Source organism: Alosa pseudoharengus, unplaced genomic scaffold (assembly GCF_046254945.1).
Source record: "Alosa pseudoharengus isolate Yale_2024_CS ecotype anadromous, Long Island Sound unplaced genomic scaffold, YU_APseudo_1.1 YU_APseudo_1.1_scf_17, whole genome shotgun sequence".
Taxonomy (NCBI): Eukaryota; Metazoa; Chordata; class Actinopteri; order Clupeiformes; family Clupeidae; genus Alosa; species Alosa pseudoharengus.
In genome coordinates, this window is record NW_027468640.1 from 23,686,519 (window position 1) to 23,709,711 (window position 23,193).

General features: G+C 45.8%; 1 protein-coding gene across 1 annotated transcript in view; it reads right to left on the minus strand.

Moving 5' to 3' along the window:
- Positions 1-21,347, minus strand: part of nwd2 (NACHT and WD repeat domain containing 2) — a 51,591-nt gene extending 30,244 nt beyond the window's left edge. Inside the window, exons 1-2 of the mRNA XM_076289719.1 lie at positions 21,182-21,347; positions 10,935-11,023 (exon numbers count right to left, since the gene is read on the minus strand). Coding sequence (XP_076145834.1) covers positions 10,935-11,023; positions 21,182-21,332 — 240 coding nt within the window. The 5' untranslated portion in view covers positions 21,333-21,347. The remainder of the gene's footprint in view (positions 1-10,934; positions 11,024-21,181) is intronic.
- Positions 21,348-23,193: the final 1,846 nt, after the last annotated feature.

Consider the following 23,193-nt stretch of genomic DNA (forward strand, 5'->3'; position numbering starts at 1 on the left):
TGTTCTATCTATTGTCTTGGAGGTTGATTTGTTTTAAGCGTTGTGGAGCTAAAGGTTGTCACTTACACTGCCAGATAGACTCTGGTTGGGAAAAAATCTGGCTGGTTGCTAAAGATATGATGTTGACACAATATAGCTGGCATGTCTTTGTTTGTTCATACATTTCTTAGAAATTAATAAAGCAAACAACAGCAAATCAATATATTGGGAGAATGAATTGAATGTAAGCACAGCGAAGCTTATTTATGAGAGTCCCAAACGTCCTCTCATGGTGGTGCCTCAACAGCCCAATGAGTCAGAGGCTAATTATAAAATAAAAATGGCCAACCCTAAACACTTCCTAAACCTGGCCACTTCCTCTCTGATCATCAGCCAGCATGCACATCATGATGCCCAGTGGGGTGTGTAGCATTTGAACTGCAGTGTCAATCAATATCCGGTGGCTAAGCGACCGCATTTCAGAATAGCTTTTGTCAAAGATCTGGTTCGATATTTCAGCGTAGCAGCGTGTGAGCGCCACTGGTTGGACAGATAAGAGTTGTGTGGGAGCGATCGGAAGCAAAAGCCGCGGGAAACAGTGGGAGATGACGGGGACCCATGTTCTGGCTAGTGGTGTTGGGAGGGGGGTGGGGGGCTGTGGTTATGATTGTGGAAGGCTGGCAGGAGGCCAGGGTGGGCACCGGGAGTGGCATTGTTCGCCCACGCGGAGCAGAGCCGAGTGCAATCAGGCGTCCGCTTTCAGGCTAACTGCTACTCACGGGGGGAGTAGCGCAGGCGCCTGATTGCTGCGATTACAGATGGACGGGGGAGGGACTCACAAAAAGACAGACAAAGTACAGGTTTGGGGGGGATGCCCACGATGCCTGGCCTGTCTGTGTTTCTGCACTGTCTACTGACCTTTGTCATTGTCTTCTTGGATGTTAACATCATAGCTGACTTCCAAAAATAAGTAAAACAAAGAGGTAAAATTCTTAAACTGTGATTTATGAGAGCTATACTTTGTTTGCCTTATACTTTGTTTTCCCTTATCTCTGTTTCCCAAAACTTCCCAAATATTTCCCACGATGGATTAGTTTTGATCAAATACACTTCACTTGGATAACTACTTTTTTATGAAGGTTAGGTGACTGTTATCTCCGCGTCCATTGTCCTACAATATCCATTTTTCACTGTACTGTACTTATCTTTAAGTAAAATCATCTTTAGCAAATTATACATCCTCAATTCTAAGATAGTGGGTGTTGTGCACAACTAGGATGACAAAATCTGCATTTAGGTTTTGTTTTCTGTTTTAATTAAAAACGTTTAATCAACTTTCATTTTCTCCTCCTTTTTTACACATGACAATTATATTCAAGGTCTTTTTCAGTGTTGTTATCTAAAACGGAGGCATAAACACAGGCTTTCTTTCATCTTTGCCTTCACTCTGAAGTCGGGGAAGAAGTTGATTCTTAATCAGCTGACAAAACAGCAATTAAAAAGTGATAATCAAATGCCTTGGGAGACTGTGTGCTTTTAAGGCCTTTCTGTAACCACTGTAGCCACGTATGCAGCACAGAGGGGTCCAAAAAACGTTCTGACAACACACGCTCTGACAACGTTCAGATCAGTATAATGGGAAGTGAAATGGCGTAAAAACAAAACATCCTGTGAAGTTTTTTTTTTCTGCCTCGTCTCCAGAGAGATGAAGGTAAAGAAGACATGCTAATTAGCGACCACGTGATGTCCCATTTGCTGTCATGGTAATAGACGGAGGCACTGTAACGCAATGCCGTGTTCGGCGAGTGATGAAGATGTTTCAGGCTCTGCACCAGCAGTCGGGGACCCAGTGTAATTACTGACTGAAATCCAGCGGAGGGTTTAGAGCATGTGTCTATTGTGAGTGTGTTTAAGTGTCTACATGCATGTGGAAATACAGGGTGGGCTTTGCATCTTCCACTGTGTATTGGTGCAATTGAGAATAAATTAAATGTTGATACTGATATTTACCTTTTCACTTAAAGTATAGGACATACTGTTAGACCAACGGTAACTGAGATTTATCTAAGAATTAACAAGGTCTAAATACTCTTTTGAGGAAAATGGGATTGAGCATTCAGAATCAATATTCTATTTTATTATTAATATATTATTTTGTACCAGATTATATGAACTAATATTGCTATGTGTGAAAACTGAACCTTATGATAATAATGAAACAAGGCGAATGGGGAGGAACACACCGGTCCATATGGTGCACGGTCACCACCGGTATCGCTGGAAGCAGTGAATTCAGGCTCAGGTAGAGGATTGCCCGGTGGGCATTCGCTAAATGTGGGAGCTTTTCCTCTGGAGTCCAGAGTTCATTCAGATGGGCCCAACTCCTTGCCCGAGCCTCCCATGGGTGTCCCTTCAAACCTCACCCGCTGTGAGGGATTTTCCATAACGTCTGGCGCCCTCAAAGGCAGAAAGCAGGTGCTGTTGCTTCAGCTGCCATTTGTAAGTTTCACATCTCATTAAAAGCATCTCCAAGCCTGTCCCTACTGTAGCCTACCGCTCAAATGCCAAGCTCACTGTTTAAAACAACACACGCGCACGCAGACCTACAAATGGTCTTTTATTAATCTACATCAAAGAGAGGACCCTAGAGTAGACTGGGAAGGTGGGGGGAGGAATCCAAGTGGAAAGAACGATTGCTCCTTTCAGAACGTTTTTCTCATTAGGTTCTGCCATTATCGCAATACATAGAGAACGCCTGGAGAAAACCAGGTGAAGTCGAGCATAAAAGAGAAATAAATTAAAACGTGACTAGATTATCCTGGGGAAAATACAGTATAGTACACATATAAAAACTATACATTAAACATATGGTCAGTATGAAGTGAGTATGGGAAGATGTGACCAGTTTGATGCATTCTGGTCACAGAACAAAGCTATGGACAGTGTGTTTTTCTTTCTAATAAAAAGAGAAGTATGTTTACAGAATGTCACCAAATCAATTTAATGAACTAATGAATCAATTTGTCAACAATTTTGAACAATAAATATAAAATAGTGTGGGTGCTTTTATTGATATATTTTTTTTCTGACATACTGGCCTTCAGCAATCAGGAGTACTGTATGCATTGATTTGAGCAAAGGGAACAAGCTAAATGGATTGTATTTTCGGACAATTACAGGTGAAAATGTAACATTTTCACTCCTGTGCAAAGCAGACCTTGTTAAACTTCAATTTAGTGGCCTATTAAAGCTGTTCAAAGCCTTGGGAGAGATAGAGTGTGAATATGGAGAGAGAGAAAGAGAAGATGGGGAGAGATGGAGAGAGGAAGGGAGAGAGAGAGAAAATGGAAAGAGAGAGAGAGAGGGTGGGGTTGAATGAGAAGACGGGAATAGAGAGTGAAAGAGGCGAGCAACAGAATGAATAAAAGAATGACACCAAAATAGAAACAGGCACACGGATGGAGAGAGAGAGAGAAAGAGAGAGAGAGAGAATGGTACAGAGAGAAAGAGAAGGGAGAGAAGTTAGACCAAGCTCTTCTCTGCTTCCCACATGACACTTGACTTTATCCCTTTTTTCTGCCCGGGCCGGTTTCAGTTTAGCCCTGGGGGGGGTGCAACAGAGTTGCAGTCTGAGTCAAGACTACAGCCCCCTTAGGGGCCTGCTGGAGATGGAAAGATGACGGATGGACAGACTCTGAGGGAGCGATGGACAGGGAAAACTTTTCGCCACTGGCAGACAGAGGACAGAGGATGTCACGATGAGACAGAGGGGGAGAAAAAGCCTCCAAGCTCGGAAAGAAGAGGGGGATATGTGGTGAGGGAAGAGTGACAGAGATAGAAGTTGAGTGGGGAGCATGAAGGGAGGATGAGGAAGGAAAGAGTGTGAGGGAGAGCGAGGCAAGGGAGTGTGGAAGCAGCACTTTCTGAAGAGCAGGGCTTGTTTGGGTGTAAATACGAAAGGAGGTGCATGGGAGCCTTGACCATCATTTTCACCCTCAGTGTTCTCCCCGACACACACACACACACACACACACACACACACACACATCGCACTCTGCATTGGCCGGGAGGGGGACTATAATGTTTAATCTTCTCTGCAAATCGCTAATCAATAGCCTTGAAGATATGTATGCGGGGGCCGCCTTGCATCGGCAAAAGCTCTCCATCGATTAGGCAACGGGCTGCTGTGTCTTATTCAATCCCAAACCAGGGAGGACCAGCCTCTCTCCTCTTTCATTTCATTCCCTCACTCCCTCCCTCCTTCCCTCTCTTTCTCTGTTCCTTTCATCTGCCTTTCTGCCGTTCTTTTGCACCATCGACTTTTTTTCGGCCATTAATGTTCCTATGGGTCTGCAGAGGAAGTAAACACAGCTACGGGGGTGGGTCACAGCTGAACTAAGACAGAGAGGGATGCAGCATTTGGACAGCTATGTGTTTCGATCCATTTAGGGGAAGGGAATGGATGGGTGGTTGGATGGGAATTATCTGTTTGTGAGAAGGCAAGAGAAGAATTTAACATAGAGAAACTACAAGGAGTTCTGCTCAGACTTTGAACTACATCTCAAAGGGTTATATGAGCAAGGTCCAATACAAAACAACATTAACAAAACATGGGAACCATCTACAGTATATCTGGAGCTATTCCTTTCCCTCCGTGCCACCTTGAACAAACAAAAACACTGCCCTCCCATAACATGACGTAACATGTTGTGACATGTCCATGAGTGTGTCAGCATCCCTTCCTATGCCCCCCATCCCCCACAAAAAGGAAAAAATGCACCATCATAGTTAGACTCTCACACTTCACATGCCACACACCCGAACGTCACATTCGCTACAGTCGTGTGTGTTGCTTCTAACAGATTTAGCTTGCGTATGAATGTGTGTGTGTGTGTGTGTGTGTGTGTGTGTGTGTGTGTGTGTGTGTAAGGTGTCGGGGAGTGCATAAATAAAGCGAGAACACGGTGAGTCACTCACAGACATACTGAGGCACGACCCAGGCTCCTCCAGTCTCAGGAGTGTTGGAGTGGGCAGACTCTCTGGCTCAGGCTCACACACACACACACACACACACACACACGGCTTGTGTGTGTGGGGAAGGGGGCGGGGGGTCATTTTGGCCAAACGTTTTCCACACAATATCTCAACACTGTATAATCGTGAGAGCTAATGCTAATGACAGAGGCTAGAGATGAGTAATGGTCACCATGTTGACAGGTTCTCGAGCATGCAGCGTCGGTTCTGTGGATAGTATAAGTATATATACTCTTTTGATCCCGTGAGGGAAATTTGGTCTCTGCATTTATCCCAATCCGTGAATTAGTGAAACAGACACAGCACACAGTGTACACACAATGAGGTGAAGCACACACTAATCCCGGCGCAGTGAGCTGCACCAACAGCGGCGCTCGGGGAGCAGTGAAGGGTTAGGTGCCTAGCTCAAGGGCACTTCAGCCGTGCCTACTGGTCGGGGTTCGGACCGGCAACCCTCCGGTTAGAGGTCCGAAGTGCTAACCAGTAGGCCACGGCTGCCCCCTGGCCTACTGTGGATCCCTGGCCACCAACGACAGCATATGCATTAAAAGAAACGTACAGCTAATTGCAGAAGTAAATGTGGTAGATGGGATAGCATGACAATTTCATATTGTTATTAAAGTGACATCAATTTCATAGTGTTGTTAAAGTACATGTTCATAGCAGTATTGATTACATAAGGGATAATGTATAGAACGCCTGTCATTATCAGGAAAATAAGTTCTGACAGGGCGAAACAGTTTTGAAACAATGATATGAAAGACGTGAATCAGAAGCACAAAACCCGTTGCCATTGACAGCGGTCATTATTTCAGCAGTCATTACATGGTGCATATTTGACTGTAGAATGTTGGGAAATCCCATTCAAGTCAATAGAGCGTTCTGGCATTGTGAAGAACTGTATAATAATTGGTTTGAATGTATTAGAAATTGGCAGGTTATATACATGCACATTAATTTAGTATTTTCATGACATAAGCTTGCCATAATCTACAGTCAAGGTCATCTTGATTTAGTTCACTTTGTTGTGTTTTTTTTGCTGTGCATAGTGTAAGATATTTTTAAAAAAGTACACTAGAAACCCTAAGAACTAAGGCATCACAAAACCCTGTTTTGATCCAAAATCGTAATACACTACACCATAGTTAAGAGTTTGTTGTGTAGAACGGGTTAAAAAAAAGCACCAAGGGGAATATTCTCTTACTAAAACGGGGCTGGGAGGCTGCATCACTTGAGAAACAAAGAACACACTAGAGTCTGCTGTCTGCAGGGAGAGGTGTGAAGGCTGCGCCCTGGCAACCAGGGAGGATGGTTTCATCATCCATACTGAGGCTGGTGCTGAGGCTTTGCTGCGTGAGTGTTTAAATGCATTTCAACTGCCAAGCCCATAAAGCCATTTTTTTTTCACAAGGCACTCTCCAGAAGTGGCTGTCTTGCATTAGAAAAAATGTGTGATTTATTTATTTGACAGTTTATCTTTTGGAGTTATTTGCGGAACGTCAAGTCTGCCTAGCCGAAGAGGGAGGAGGGTGTTTTCTCCATCGGTTCGTGTTCGCCGCGTTCCTTTGATGGGCGAGCGATTTTAACGGCCCCAACGGGAAAAAGCCTAATCGGCGCCCCGCTTTCCGCCATGGACGTCGTCATGGCAGCCTGGTGAGATTAGCAACAGAAATCTGAGGCCATAAGTATTCTCATGACACCCTCTTTGAACGACTTCTTCACCATCGTCCAAACACTTTGTGTATTTCCTATGTACATAAGGTATTTACACATGTGTGCTATGTCTGCCTGTGTGTGTCTCTATGTGTGTGTGTGTGTGTGTGTGTGTTTGTGTGTGTGTGTGTTTGTGTGTCTGTTTGTGTGTATGTGTGTGTGTGTGTGTGTGTGTGTGTGTGTGTGTGTGTTTGTGTGTATGTGTGTGTGTGTGTGTTTGTGTCCATAAATGCATTGGCGTGTGTGTGTGTGTGTGTGTGTGTGTGTGTGTGTGTGTGTGTGTGTGTGTGTGTGTGTGTGTCCATGAGTGCATAGGCGTGTGTTTGTGTGTGTGTGTTTGTTTGCTTGTGTGTGCTTGTGTGTGTGCTTATTTGTTTGTTTACCAAGGCTGGGCTTAGAAGCACTATGAGGGGCATTAAGGAAAAGGAAACCGCGGATGCGCCTGAGCCGTAATGGCAGCTAATTAGGGGAATCGCAGGCAGACGGCACAGCGACCCCCCAGAGGGGTTCAGATGATGGCTTTTAATGTGAAACAAAATGGATGTGGGCTACGCTGACGACTCGAGTGTCACAGCTGGATGATGTCACACTGGAGAGGCCCCTGTGAGCTACTTAGGACCCCATCCCTTCAAACCGGATTCAATTCAGCTCCGCTCCACACGTCTGTTCACATAGAAGGCGAATCTGAATCGATTTATGAAGGGAAGGGGTTTGATTTGCAAAGCCAAGGTCTGAGAACATCACAGTGGATGTAATGTGAGCATGGCACTGGGTTTATCCTGTGCCCATTTCAGTGATGTGATTCAGTTTGACCTGGTCCAATGTGATCAGCTAAACCTCTCTGGTGTGTCTAAGCAAGCCAGGACAGGAAGAGCACACCAGTGGTGGAGCTGGTGGAGTGCCAACAGTCAGACTGACCGGTTACACCTGGGCCTCCACAACATGATTGGGAAGAATGGGTTTTCAGTAGATTTGTACAACCCCAAATCAGAAAAAGTTGGGACGTTGTGTAAAATGCAAATAAAAAACTGAATGTGAAATCTATTTTTGAAACGTGTTGCTGGTATCAAATTGAAAATGAACATATATTTTCCATGAAATAGTCACATTTTCAATATTTGATATGGCGCCTTTGATATGTCCTTTTTGCAGCTAAATATGGGTTTACGATATTTGCAGATCTATCGGAACTCCCCCTATTACCGCCGGTCCTGTATTTCCGCCGTCTTGCGTGTATGTGTCACTTAATATCCATTTCTATACAAACCAAGACGGCGGATTCCTAAAGAAACGCAAGCACCCACACCATAGGTGTATCTAAATTAGCGATGTACCAAAAATGACATTTTACCGTCACTCGAAGAGCTGTAAACAGTGTTGTAAGGCTGGGTGTACAAATCCGCTTGGAGCTCCAGTGGAATTTTAATTTCATGACGAGAATTCTCGGTCTAACAGTTCATGTGCCATTGAAATGGCGTAAATAGCGTAAACAAAATCGAATATTTCAGGCAGTAAAAGCCCCGGTAAGAACCAAACCAGATTTGGTTCAAATCTACACACCTATGGCTACTGAAAAATGTAAGGTTCATTTCTCAAATGCTATTTTTAAGTATTAAAAAACATCATTGTTTTAGAATTTTTGAACAAAAGTGGTGGTAATTGGAGGCATTAGGATACAGATCGCATTCTGTTTTTATTTGCATTTAACGTTTCAGAACTGTGAGTGCAAAGGATGGGTTATCAGCATATTTGTAATACCAGCTCGTTCCCAGACCACAACATAAGGACGAACACTTTTAAAATCAAATGATAATTTATTGAGATGAAAATTGGAAATAGTAGCCTAATGCTACCAAACAGAAGACGTCTAGGGGGAAATTAATGGGAGTGGTGGTGTACATGATTGGATGTGTGGATGCAAAAAGGGTGTCAGTATGTGAGGAACTAAATGATGAAATGGCAGACAAGGACAGAGAGAAAGAGAGAGAGAGAGAGAGAGAATGAGAGAGAGATCAGGACAGAGACAGAGAGAGCAAGTGTCAATGCAAGAGAAAATCAAAATAGGTGACTGCAAGAAAGGAGAAGAGGAACACCTTGTTAAAGGTGCACTTAATGACTTTATGAACCAGCCCAGGTCCAACTCTTCCCATGCACCGGCTGATATGGGATGGCCTGAGGAGAGAACAGGGAGTCGGAAAACAACCATACAGTATTATTTGATCTCATTCTCTCTATCCTCTTCTCTCTCTCTCCAGCTTGATCCTCTCTCTGAGGATGTGGGTAAGTGTGTGTGTGTGTGTGTGTGTGTGTGTGTGCGCGTGTGTGTGTGTGTGTGTGTGTGTGTGTGTGTGTGTGTGTGTGTGTGTGTGTGTGTGTGAGAGAGAGAGTCTGTGTGATGGAATGAGGATGGAGCCTAGGGCTCTCAGAACACACACACACATATAATCTGTCTCTCTCTCTCTCTATCACACACACACACACACACACACACACACACACACACACACACACACACACACACACACACACACACACACACACAAATCTCTTCAGCCACCCATCTCTCCATGCCCCTGAGAAATGCTACAGGAAATAGAATCAACTATCAGTGACCAAGGAAAATCGCCATTCGCTACATCATATTTATTGGTTGAGTGGGTTTCTTCCATCATCTCTATCTCTCTCTCTCTCTGTCTCTCTCTTTTCTTTCTCTCTGTATGTGTAGTAAGTGAACATGTTCAGTGTATATACACAAACTGCTTGGAATCACTGCTTTCTTTAAAATATCCATCCAAAAATCCAACGCTTCTTCTAACTCTCGGGCAGAATTATTATTAAAGACTCACTTACATGTAACTTCAATCCACATCTTTACTTCTAGAAAAATGTAGAGAAAAGCATTATTTTTTAGCCCCACACTTAAATATCACCTCCAGCTAGAACACCCAGTTTGGCTCCAGCCCCATCAGTGATCAGAGAACCCCTCCTTCATTAAACCCCTCGAAGACGTGCACAGAACATATTCATCCTTCCAGATAAAACTCTGACAAATAAATCTGGAGCAGACGTTCAGTGTCTGCATCGATTGCTCCACTCGCCGCTAACTGGGGCTCTGGGGAGTGTGTGTGTGTGTGTGTGTGTGTGTGTGTGTGTGTGTGTGTGTGTGTGTGTGTGTGTGTGTGAGGTGAAGAGCGTACAGTAGAAGAGTAGAGCAGAACAGAGCTGAGCCACTGCAATCTGGACTTCTCTGTTGCTGCCGCAGGCCTGGCCGCTCAGCGCTCAGGGGGTTTGAGATGTGTGTGAGGCAGAGGGGGGTGGAGTTTGGAAGTGTGGGGTGTGTGTGTGTGTGTGTGGAGGGAGGTTCACCCGATCGTCTGAGTTTGTTTAACAAACGTAGCCGGCGATAAGGATCTGCCCTCGCCAGACAATTTGCATTGTAAATCAACAGAGATCAGAGAGAGAGAGAGAGAGAGAGAGAGAGAGAGAAAGAAAGAGAGAGAGAGAGAGAGAGCGGGATGAGAGAGCGGGATGAGAGCGAAGATGGTGGAGATTGGAACGGATGCAGAAAGTACGGTGTGACCAAAAAAAGGGACGACCGCCACGGTGTAAAAATAAGCGTCCTATCATAGGGCGGCAGAGACACCTGCGGCCATCCGTCCAAAACATTGTTATCAACTTTACCGCTCTGCCTCTGAGCTGACGAGAAACAGAGGGACCGTGAGTCAGAGACTGAGAGAGGGAGAGAGTGAGAGAGGGAAAGAGTGATAAAGATGTGAACAAATAGGAAAGGAAAGAGGAAAGGTTAAATGAATAATGGTGGTGGCCATAGAGTGAAATAGAAAGGAATGGTTGAAAAGAAGAGAGAGAAAGAAAGAGTGGGACAGAAAACTGATGAAATGACAGAGCTCAAGAAATGGTGGAAGCCATTAAGAACACCAGTGCATTCTTCCATCCCATCATGCAGTGACCCAAAAAATAACACACCGCTACGTTTCTCTCGTTAGTCTCTTGTCACCTTCCTGAAAATGGTCTCTGAAATGGCAGTGGGGATAGGGGGGTCTTTTCTCCTGGGCCAAAGCACAGCCCTCACAGCCCCAAAAAGAACCACTTTTACAATCATCCAGCTTCACCCAATCAGAGCATCAAAGGTGCCGAGCGGCGAGTGCTGCCTACAGCAGGCGAGGGGAACTTCAAAAAAGACATTTTACCTGGAACTCAACGCCATAGTTCTCCCGGCAGAAGTCGCGCAGCTTGGGGTAGACATGTTCCTTCAGCGCGTTCCGCTCCGCTTCCGTGTCTGCGAAAGGAACCACAAGAGCCGGGTGAGAAACCAGGTGCCCAAGCAGGGCAATCATTTCAAGGAAGAGAATGTACAACACTGCAATACTGAAGGAACACTGCAGTGTTCAGTGAGCACAACTCCTGCTGTTACAGCATGTTCAGTTCCAAATATAATAGTATATGCTATATAAATATATATATAGTTCTAAAGAATAATATATACATTTTATATATAATACATTACAGTATGATTATCTGATATAACACATTTCACATAAGGAGTCAGAGCCTGAAAAGTTAATAGTATGATAAACAAAGCCCTTAATTTTCACCATGTTGCATATGATTTCACCATACTGTATGCATACTGCTGTAGTGTGTGATGTGTACTGTACTATGACATTTAAAATATGCTGTACAATTTCTGCATTATTTAAGATTGACTTAATTTAACTAAAAGTAATCTAAATTTAACCACCCTTTCCCACAGATAATTCAGTCACTTTTAGCTATAACAATCACTACAAACCCTCAATCCTGGAAGGACTGTTAATACAGTATTTACAGTAGATCTTACGTTAAATGTCTATGACACATTGCTGAGGACATATGGTACTGTACAGTAAGTATTTGGGCCATCATATCACTCAGTTCATATTGGGGAAATGTACTAAATTAATAACAATTTGCACCATTCATAGTGGTGTTCCTTGGATCACATTCATCTGAAATTCATGTTGATGTTGAGGCCTGGGGGGATGGCAGAGTGTCTGGCAGCTGAGAGTGAGAGAGTGAGAGAAGGCCTGCAGGTTATCTCTCTCCTCTGCCCTCCTCTCCTCTCTTCCCCCTCTCCTCTCTTCCCCTCTCCACTCCTCCCCTCTCCTCTCCTCTGCCCCTGCTGCTGCTGTTCATCCATCCCTCTCTTTCCACTCCTCCACTCGTTCGTCTATCTCATTCTATTCCTCCTGGACTTCCTTCGGTGAGTCACGGTAGGTCCCGTTGAGTCCTTGTACTGTGCCGATCTCCAGCTCTCTCTTTCTTTTTATCTCGCTCCCTCTCTCCATCTACAATATTGCAAAAGCATGTAGCATGCGCCGGGCTGCTTGCTTTTTTTTTATACCTCTCCCGCTCTTGCCTTTCTCTCCCTTTCTTTTCACACTCTGTCTATCTAACACGCAAAAGGCCTACGCTACGTGCGTACGCCATCAGCCGTTCTCTCGCAGGGCAGCGCACACATACATTATGCATTTCTCCTGCTCTCTCTGACTTGCCGGACAACTGCTGGGCAAACGGCTAAAAACAGCCAGCAGCCAGTAGCAGTGTGTGTCCACAGCAGCGTCCTCATCCGTGGTGGTGGTGGTAGGGGGAGGGACCGAAGACCGCAGCGTGTGTGTGTGTGTGTGTGTGTGTGTGTGCAACGGTCAGTGACTCAAACGCTCGCCTTGTCCGAGGCATGCTACACATTCTTACACTTTGCTGCCAGCGAGGCGTGCGGCCTGCACAGTCACAGTCGGTGCTGACACGCCAGAGTCACGTCTTCACTGCCGGTTAGAACTGAAGCCAAGCGGTAATGTATTCAGAGAGATAGCTGTGACAAATTCCCCTTAGTAATTCCATATCAAGGTGAATGAAACATCACTCAAATCAGGGGGTGGGGGGGGGGGTGTAATATAAATTGTGTTCGTACCAACTCAGGAAATTACTTGAAATTGTGATTTTTCAATTAGCTAAATTGGATTTCATTTCATTCCCTCGGCTGTATCGCACAGCATCGACCCCCCTGGCTTGCGTCGCTAACGCAGCCCAGAACATAATTGTCTCATATTTCAGGCGTGTCGAGAGTGAGGCCTGACAGCGACCGTGTCACACGGGGGGGGCTTCAAACGGATCGCTTTAATAAGGAACTTGTGTTGTTTTATTACGGCTCGTAAACAATCGTGCCATCTCCGAGCATCTGTTTGTGTGACAAACCACTTAGTTCGCCTGTTTCCGCTGTCGCCAAAAAAAACGCGATTTGGGAGTTTGTATCATGCAGCGCTAACGCGGATTCCGCGAGTGCCGCACGGTAGCGGCGGCAGCGGCGACCTGACATTAAGGGGTCACTCTGACGTCCCTCCGACTGTCAGCTCTGCTGGAGTAGGCCCATCTGCCGTCTCCCATTATCCTTCACGCTGTCATCCTCCGGTCGATTTTGTTTGCTCTCCATCTCGTTTATTTCCCCAGCGTGTCTATCTCGCTTTCTCTCCCCCCCTCTCTCGCGCGTCCAATCATCTGCTCTCCACCACCTCCGCTCTGGTGTAAACAGGAGCCTCTACACTACAGCCTCTTGACTTCAAGGCCTCTCCTTCGCCTCTTAGTAATGCCTGTTGTGATCTGTCTCCTCTACCCCTTTTCTCTCGTTGATATAAAATGCAGTCTCTCTGATGCTCTGATGTACTTTTAACCCCTAGTTCTCTGCATGTTCCCCCTGTTCACCTCGGGGTTCTGATGCCACCTTTCATCTCTTCCTCTCTTCCACTCTTTCGCTTTTCCTGCTGCGGCGGCGGCGGCAGCAGCTCCTCGACTCATCTGTCTGTCTGCTCCACTTGCTTTCCAACCTGTCAGCTTTCCTCACGCTATACTGCCTCAATGATGTTCTCTCTCTCTTTCTCTTTTTCTCTCTCTTCCCATCCTTCTCTTGGTCATTCATAAAAAATACAGTGTTATCGAAACATGCTAACAGTAATCTGTTGCACATAAGAACAATTCAAATACAGCTATGAGCTGCCTATCCCTCTCTCTCTCTCTCTCTCTCTCTCTCTCTCTCCCTCTCTCCCTCCCCCCCCTCTCTCTCCTTTCTCTCATCTTTCATTGTTCATGCTCCCCTGTCCTCGATGCTGGCAGGCGAGTGGAAGCGTGGCGATGTATGAGGATCGCAGCGGGCGCGGCGGTCTGGAGTGATGCGCGGCCGTGTCACTCTTTATTCACCTACACGGGCCCTCTCCATCGCCTCACTCTCTCCGTGTCTGGATGACGGCCTGTCAGGCGCGCCTAGTGGCCGGCCGGCTGGCGTGCACGCGAGGCAGCCATTAGCAGACAGCACACGTAGCCCTCCCCACTTGAGAAGAACCGCCTCTGCCAAAGATAGAACAGCGCATGGAACAGTAGTACACCAAGAACCGGACTGAGAACGTCTGCTCTACAATATGGGTATACAATATTTCTCCTGGGAAAGAATTTTGCACTGGAAATCTTCCCTTTAATCCTTCCACCATGCTCAACTGATTCACGTTAGTGAGATTGATGCGCTGTTGATTAGGTACATGTAGATTATTTATCTGACCAATGGACCGGTGGAATGCAGCAGGTCAAGCTGGTGTGCAAAGCACAAACAGATGGACGACCCAATGGGAACAGGAGGCCAGGGTTGAGAAGCCCCTACTCCATATGACGGGTTTGTCTTCATGGGTGGTTAAGGGTAGTCAGCTGATCAACATTGAGTGTGGAGATATTATGTATTCAGGACCAGCTTTTGCGCCCACTTCAGGTGTATTTGTTTCGCAATGTGCGTGTAAAATCATTGCGAGGTATGTACAAACAGGCCGCAATGATGTAAAAGTGCAAACTGCCTGTGGCGGGAGCTGAACATGGCTAATTGCGTTTTTCATGTCATGCATATGCATTCATGGAAGGATTCAGGGGAAAGTGGGAGTTTAGTGTAAAAAGATGGGAGGGGAAGTGTAAAGAGCACCTAATTATGTATTCTGCGGTATGTACAAAGACTGCTCCTGAAAGCGCACGTCTATTCTGCGCCTAGATACTTCCGCCTTGTAAAATTGCAGTTCAATGCATCAATAAGAGAAGCTTTCAAAGACAACAGAATCGCTATTTAGAGCACCAGTTTTGTAAGCATTTGTACTATCAAAAGCAACCTTAACTTTCGTTGGCCTTTCGAATGTCTTACTTTCACTTTCACGTCATTCACTCAAACTTTCATACTTGCTAGATTGGACCAATTTTCCATAGCCTACGTGCACAAGTAGTTTGAGTAAAACTACTGATCTTCATTATCTCCCTGCTTGTTGACATCTTATCATGTATGTATTATTTTATGATCGCTAAACGTTTGATTCTTTTTAATGTTGCCATCAGTTAACTTCATTCAACTGCGCTTGTATGTAGGCTCTGCCGTTCAGTTGTGGACGTTCGTAAATTGCGTTTATGGGCGGAGAAAGGCAGAGAAAGGCGCAGTTTACACTAGTTGATAAATGCGACACTGATAAATGCGACAAAAACTTGGGTCTGACAGCATTCACAATCTGCGGTTTGTCCATGACGCTGATAACGCTACGTTCGCAAATGTACGTAAAGCCCTCAGTGTGCTATGATGGCTTCAAAAGCCAACGAAGGAGTGGGTCAAACTTTTAAAAACGCTGCATGTCAATTGAAGAATAATAAGCTGAAAGTGTGGCAGCAATACACTGAATGCAAATGGAGGAATGGTGGGACAACTTCTGAATTCATACTGCAGGAAAAAACAAAAGTTGCTGATAATCTGGTGGCACCACAATTGAAACTTAAATTGGCACTGAAATGATTTCATTTGCTCTCACCACCTGCTCCTGCTATGTGTGTGTTTTCGTGAACCCATTATTTCTGTACTGCTTTCCCTCTGCTCAGGCTGGTTGAGTTGCCTGCCGTAGCACTGTAAACAAATATCATCATTTCTCCTCCTCAGAACATTTGGTCTAAATAGCCAAACAGAGGGACAAACAAATATAGCTAAACAGAGGACCAACAGGTCCACACACTCCTACGCAAATCACACCAACATTTGCATTCAACAAAATATAACAGCGCAGGGGGGTAAAAAAGAGGACGAGACAGAAAAGACTGCGGGAAGAAAACGAAAGTAGCCTATGATGAGGCATATAAGGCCTCGGCTTCAAGTGGATTGGGAGACAGACTGCCCAAAGCCACAGTGCGTGGTTTGCAGTGAGGTGCTATCTAACCAGTCTAATGTTGTTCTCCACACTGTTTTTTTTAGACAAGTTGTACATTTTGATTTTGCTATTTGTTATCATATAGCGTGGCTAATCAAACATGATGCCTGGAATGCGTCAATAGAATGTGCTATTTTTCGGATGGTGGGGGTACGCGAGCCGAGTCAGGACGTAGCAGGTGGTCTGCGGGAAAAAAAAGTTTGGGAACCGCTGCTCTAAGGCAGTGTTTCTCAAAGTGTGGTCCGGGTACCACTGGCGGTCCGGAAGTTATCCCAAGTGGTCTGCGAGCAAAAGTGGTCAAATATAATCTAGATGGATTGTTTGCAATATTGAACCAACTTTTATGTAAATCCAAACAGTTCTGCAACACTGCCTATGTAAGCTATGCCAGTTTAAATCATATGAATCCTCTGACACAATAAGCAAGGTGCAAAGACAAATAACCAAGGTGGTTCATTGAGTAGGTCTATTGTGTAATATACTGCTGAAGTAGGTCTACTGTTTTAAGGTAGGTGGTCCGCAATTTTTTTTTTTATTGGTTAAGTGGTCCTTGGTCTGAAAAAGTTTGAGAAACACTGCTCTAAGGTATACATTTCAGGAATCACCGGTATTGATTGGTATCACAATATAAAGACAGGTGGTCTTCTTCCAAAAATTTTTTTATCAGTGGCTGTGGTGTTAAGGGTACTATGTCTGGTCTGGCACTCGGTGAGAGAAGGTCATGAGGGTGTGGATGAGAAGTACCCTCCCCTTCGAGGGCCCGACGGAAGCAATGAAGAGAAGCCGCCAAAACAGTGTGAGAGGCTGGAGTTGGTTCCCAACTGCAGGCATGAGGGGGCAAAGTGGAAGGTGAAAATGGACGTAACAGTCCCTTGGCAGGCTCCTGTTAGCCACACACACCCACACACTACGCACACGCACACAGGCACACTATACACACACTCACACTACACACACACATGCACAGACACACTATACACACACTCACACTACGCACATGCGCACACACACACACACGCACAGACACACTATACACACACTCACACTACACACACACACCCACACGCACAGACACACTTCTCAGTCTCACAGTGAGGTGGACTAATAAATAAGAGTCATTCATGTCACGAATCGATTCACTCTTTTTCTGTGTCCGGTCTGTCACACTCTTACTTTCTCAATGTGTCTCTCTTTTTCTGTCATTCTCTCCTTTCATCCACTTTTCATTCCATCCATACCTATCTTCATTTCTCTCTCTCTCTCTCTCTCTCTCTCTCTCTGTTTTTTCATTCTTATGTGGAGGCTGCTTTCCTCTCTCTCTCTCTCTCTCTCTCTCTCTCTCTATTGGCTAATGCCTCATGCATTGTTTTGCCAGCTACCTCCTCTGAGGCTGAAAGCCTGATATGGCCAGGTCTGTGGCGTCTCAGGCTCTCATGCTTCATGTGTCAACATTTGACATAATAGACGACTAGCATTCCTTTCACGAGAGAGAGGTCTGTCTGAGGGAGGGCTGAGGAAGCAGAGGAAGACTCGTGTGAGAGAAATGGAAGCAAAAAAAAAGAGAAAAATTGTTTTTTGGGAAGTGCCGTTTGTGTGTGTGTGTGTGTGTGTGTGTGTGTATTGTGTGTGCATTGACCAAAAAAATCATAGATGCTACACATGGAAAGATCCATATTATTGTACCTATATTTTCCTATCACCGATTCCTTTATTGCGTACGTTGAGACACACCACTCCTGCTTTCTGCTATGTGTCTTGTGTGCCATAAATCCCCAACACCTGTTTACTCGTCTCTTAAAACGACAACCTGCTTCACACAGACCTCTAACCCCACACACACACACACACACACACCCTACCCCCACTAATGAAAAACAACAGCCATTCGTTTGCTCGCTGTTCTAATCCCCCCCTCTCTCAGCCGAGGCATTAGCGAGCTTGTCCGACGCCGTCGCTAGCACGCCCGCCTCCATCTCTGCGCCGCCCGTGAGCAGCCGGTCCCAAGGGGGAGCTCTGTGTTATCGGTAAAAGGCTCTGAACAGATCGATGCATATAAATGACTCTTTAGCGAGGCTAGGGCCCAGCTGGGGGGGGGGGGCAGCTGAGGGGGTGCACCGCTCATTATGGTGGCTGAGACAGGAGGGACAGGAAGCGGGTCAGAGACACAGTTGTGCACCAGGATATGGGGTGGTTATGTGGAGGTGACTACTACCGAAACATTATCATGTTTTTAAGGCCATGCTTGCCATGCTGATAATGTCATTTGATGAGCACTGACCACCGGTACTTAACCCTCCTTATCCAAGAATATGTTAAAAAGTAAGTTATGCATTTCTAAAAATCACTCATTCAATAAGAGAATGCATGTGTACCAACCAGTACCAAAGTGAACACACAAACTCTCTCTCTGTCTGTCTCTCTCTCTCTCTCTCTCACACACACACACACACACAAACATACACACACACACACACACACACACACAGACACTCACACACATGGGAAGCTTATTTAGTAGCACACAGGAAGCTTATTTAGTACCAATATATATGCCAAAAGATTAATTACTGCATCGGCCTCTTCGACACTCGCTGAATGCACAGCTGTGCCAGCGGGAGACAGGAGCACGTCTGCTCTTTTCCCTGCAATCTCAATTGATCAGGGGAAAAAAAGCAGTCATGCCACATCTCACCCCAGCCAGCACTAAGTTGAGCAGCAGGGGCTTCGCCATTCGTTCAAGACGGAAATTCACATCGAGCCAATGGACGTCAGGAATGATTTATTGGTGCGAGCACATTGCTTCCTTAGGTCTTCCCATCACACGCGTGTCTCCTTTGATTTATTCTACACTGGTGTGTAACCATTATGCTAATATAGTATTACACTCAATATGATGCCAGGACGCAGCGCCATGCTATTTACAGAACACTGGTATGATGACCGTGGGCTGGAGTTTACTCACTGATGTATGCGAGTGGAGTCGGCCCCACCGACTGTAATAACAGTCATTTACGAACTGTCAGAGTCGGGAAGTGCCCTTCTTTCTGACAGAGAGAGAATTCAAGTGAATACCAAATAATTGGGTATTGATGCTATTATTACTTTGTGCAGCAGAAGTGCAGGTAGATGAGATTTCACAGAGGCGATGATGCTAACCTGAACAGGTAAGGGTATGGTTTGGTGAGGAAATCACTGATCAATGTTGGTCATAAACATGCAGACGTAAGTTCAGGTGAAAGTTTCTGCATCAGCACAAGTACCTGCAGTAAAACACACACCCTGGATCACATGAGTGTGTGTAAGTGTCTGTGTGTGTGTGTTTGGATGTCAGTGTGTGTGGCTGGCCAACAAATCTCCTTTCTCTCAGTAGGTCTTTACTGCAAAAACTGAACCCTCTAGTGCTTACCAAACTGGAGCAATGCACCAACACTGCAGCCTGAGTCTCTCTCTCTCTCTCTTTCTCTCTCTCTCTCACACACACACACACCACACACAAACTGAGGGAAAAGACTCAAACTCTGATCCTTCTCCAGCTCTGTGGTGAATCCACCGCTCTGCACCACCCCAGCTGAGTGGAAGCAGTAGAGGAGGAGGAAGAGGAGGAAGAGAATGAGGCCTCTCTCGACTCACACATCCTTGACCCAAAAATAGAGCCTTGGGGGGTGGCCAGACCCACACACACAGTCCAACACACACACACACACACACCCTAAACCCATTACAGCTGGGCCGCTAAGATAGATAAGATTCCCATAGTCTCCTCAACACCTTGCGGGCAATGAGGGTAAGCACAAGGTCTGCAGACAGATCAATCGGCAGTGCCGTTGGTCTGGCGATTGTGCACTTCTCCATGGCAACCCAACCCCAATTGGGAGAAGTGAGAAGTGTGCCAGGATAAATCCGTTTCAAGTCATCAATTGCTACCCATAACAAACCTGGCTCTCTGGCTTGTCGCTGTGGGCACAGAGTATTGAGGAGCCAGGCGTACTTGGAAGGAACCATGCTGTTCGACCAGGAGGAAAGCTGGACTCGACTGCTAGTCTGCCTCAGAGTGGACAATCACCACAGGTGGCAGAGGAATGGAATTCAGAGCAATATGTGGAAAATATCTTATTAGACTTAAGCTCTGTTAGTGCTTTTTTGTTGCTTGTTCCATAGTCCAGCACACCACAAGTGATGATGCTTTATATTTAGAGAGGGGTGTGATTCTCTCTCTCTCTCTGGCTCACTCTCTCGTTCACTCTCACACCCTCTCTCTGTTTCGCTTGACTTGTTTACTCCCAAATTAGAAGGCCTATTTTTAAATATTTCCCTGAAGCCTGCATTCTTCGCAGCGTGTGGATGTCTTCCACTAACTAACGACCCGGAGCCGGGCGCGCCTCACTGACATTTCTGATCCACTGAGTCAGTTTCGTGCATCGCTGCGTGACCGCAGCTCCTCCGTTGTCTGTTGCTCCGTGTAAATTGCGCTCTGGTCAAACAATATCAAAACAATCACGCGAGATTTGAGCGCCAGAAATAAAGAAGAAGTCCTGAAATGAGACCGGGAGGAGACAACAACCATGAGGATGTCAAGATGTCCAGTGTAGCTATTGCCCTATGTTAACTATTTTCACGGCGCTCACATCACCACAAGGTATAAATATTATCCGCCCTTGAATGGTTTTAAGCGGACAGTGCCCTGTGTTTTGTTCCAACTGAAGCATCTCCCAACACGCTGGCGCGTTCTGCTGTTGTAGTCGCGGCTGTCCGCTCACGTCGAGCCAAATTATCATCATGCCACCAAAGACACATGACAGTCTCATTGCTAAGATCAGCTGCGTCTGTCTGCGCGGTGAGATCAACCACTACCCTTTAGTTTACTGCAATAATGCACGGGTCCCGGGCTTGCCTAAATTGTTATGAATGTTTGGGAAATTGCATACAGTGAACCGTATATGACTCCCTTCATATCATAAAGCAAATTGAACAGGTGTCAGTTGGTGTCCTCAAAGCTGAAGTGAAGTGTGTATTATCCCCTCTCTATTTTCAGTTGACACATTATTCAAGAACTTTTTACAATCTAATACATTCATAAGTTTTCACGCACACGCACACACACACACACATCTCTCTCTCTCTCTCTCTCTCTCTCTCCGTCTCTCTCGTCATTCTGAAGAGCAGTGCTTGATAGTGTGCCAAAATTCGCTTACCATCGGGATTGGCGCATATGAAGACCCGGACAGCCCTGCCAGTGGGGACGTGGAAAGGTGGGAGCGCAAGGACGTTGCCACTGATGGCCGCCCTGCGGAGCGCGGAATCCCGAGGATTGGGTTGCCTGCTCCCCACTCCTGACGGCCACATGGGGGACGCTTTCCAGCGTGGCTATACATAAAAAAAATAGTGGTACAAGTAAGTGATGTAGAAATGTCTAGTGTGTAGTATAAAATCACAGGAATTACAAGCATGCAGAAATGAACACACACGCACACGTGTATACACGTAAGTGGGGGAACATAGGCTGTCACAACCCATTCAACTCATGCAAGTGACCTGCATTTAAGGCTAAATAAATGAATAAGAACTATTTGATGTGGCAGTCGCACATAGCCAGTTTCGTAACAACGTGTATCAATGCCAATAATACATACTTCTTGCACAATCTGAGAAAATCCACAACAGAAATCAGCGGGCTGGAAGACGCTGACTGCCTTCTGCACCCTCCAATCCTTTTGCAGGCAAACAATGAAACGTCAGTGTGTATGAGCGCGTCTCAACAAAGAGATTAGGAGTCGGTGTTTCCGACTTGGAATATCCAGATATGCATGTCAAGGCTGCATGCATATGCCATTTATTGTCAGATACATAACACTGTTGATGTTGTGTTACGAGAACTGGCGCAAGGGAAAAGTTGAGTTGTCCTGCACTGTGAATTCCCTTGGTTGCAACAACGACACCACATTGACTTTACTCAGTAAAACTGCAGCCTATATCTGCGCAACAAAAAACAGAGTAAGAGTTTGTCTCGGAAAGGGTGTTCATCTGTTAGCAAAACAAACACACACACACATACACAAAATACATTTCTACATGCTCACATTCATCCGCTTCATCTTGAAAAATCGGAGTTACAGTCCGCGTAATTAGCCACGTTGGATACAAAACACGCAGAGTTCCTCTGCCTCTCCGCACGTTAGCCCCCAGAGACCGGCGGAGCGGCGGCCATCTCCCGAGCGGCAGCGTTCAGCATCCACCGCTGCTGTGCCAAATTGAAAGGGCGCTGGAGTCACAAGCTCCGTCTCCGTTAACACTCTTTCACACTTCCTCCTCTCCTCCTCCCCTCCGCGGTACAAGTGACGCTCCTCTTGCTACTGTACGGTAATGACAATCGCGATGAAGCGTAATGTACCGCGAGTGAGTGACGCGTCTGCTTAGCTGCTCCGTCAGCCGGGGTTAGTACTCCTTGCACACTCCGCCGATTGTCTCTTATTGCGGAGGGATGGCAGAAAGCGGTGGATATTGGTGCCTTTGGACGAGGGGGCAGGGGGAGGAGGGGACTGAATTAATTATCGCATCGATAAAAGCGCTATATCGCAGAGCCGTGATTCCTCGCGTTGGGAAGTTAGAGTGCATTGGATTTGTACCGCAGCTAATGGATTGCTTTGCTGTTCTTTGGAGGAAATGCTGAACTACGTGTATTTACTGTCCCATCGCAGCATACGAATTAAATAACAAGCGCGCAAAATGTACATTTTCTTTTTTCTTTCTCCCTCCAAATCAATTTCACCCTCTCAACAATTAACAACAAAACACATATACAATGCCCCAACAACTGCAGTTAAGCAAACAGAATGAAAAATTGTTGACTATTAATAGAGCCTACTTACTTATTAATATCCTTGCTTAATAATGCCCACACTCTTTACAAAAAGGATGGTCGAGGATGCCAGAGGGAAGAAGGAAGATCCAGTTTAAGCCTCTGAACAACCTGCTCTCTAGGAAGGCATCGATGTCAGCTACCTGAGTCCTGTTGGCAGGTGAGGCCTATTTAAATGCCTGGGGTATGGGAACAGGGGCTTGAAGAGCTCCCCCCCCCTGTGCACCACCTAGGGGTTTTGAAAGGAAACAGAGAGAGAAAGAGGGAGACAAAAGAGGGGGAGAGGGACAAAAGAGGGGGAGAAAGTAGGTGTCCAACTGAGTGTAACCTTTTCGTTTTCCTTAATTC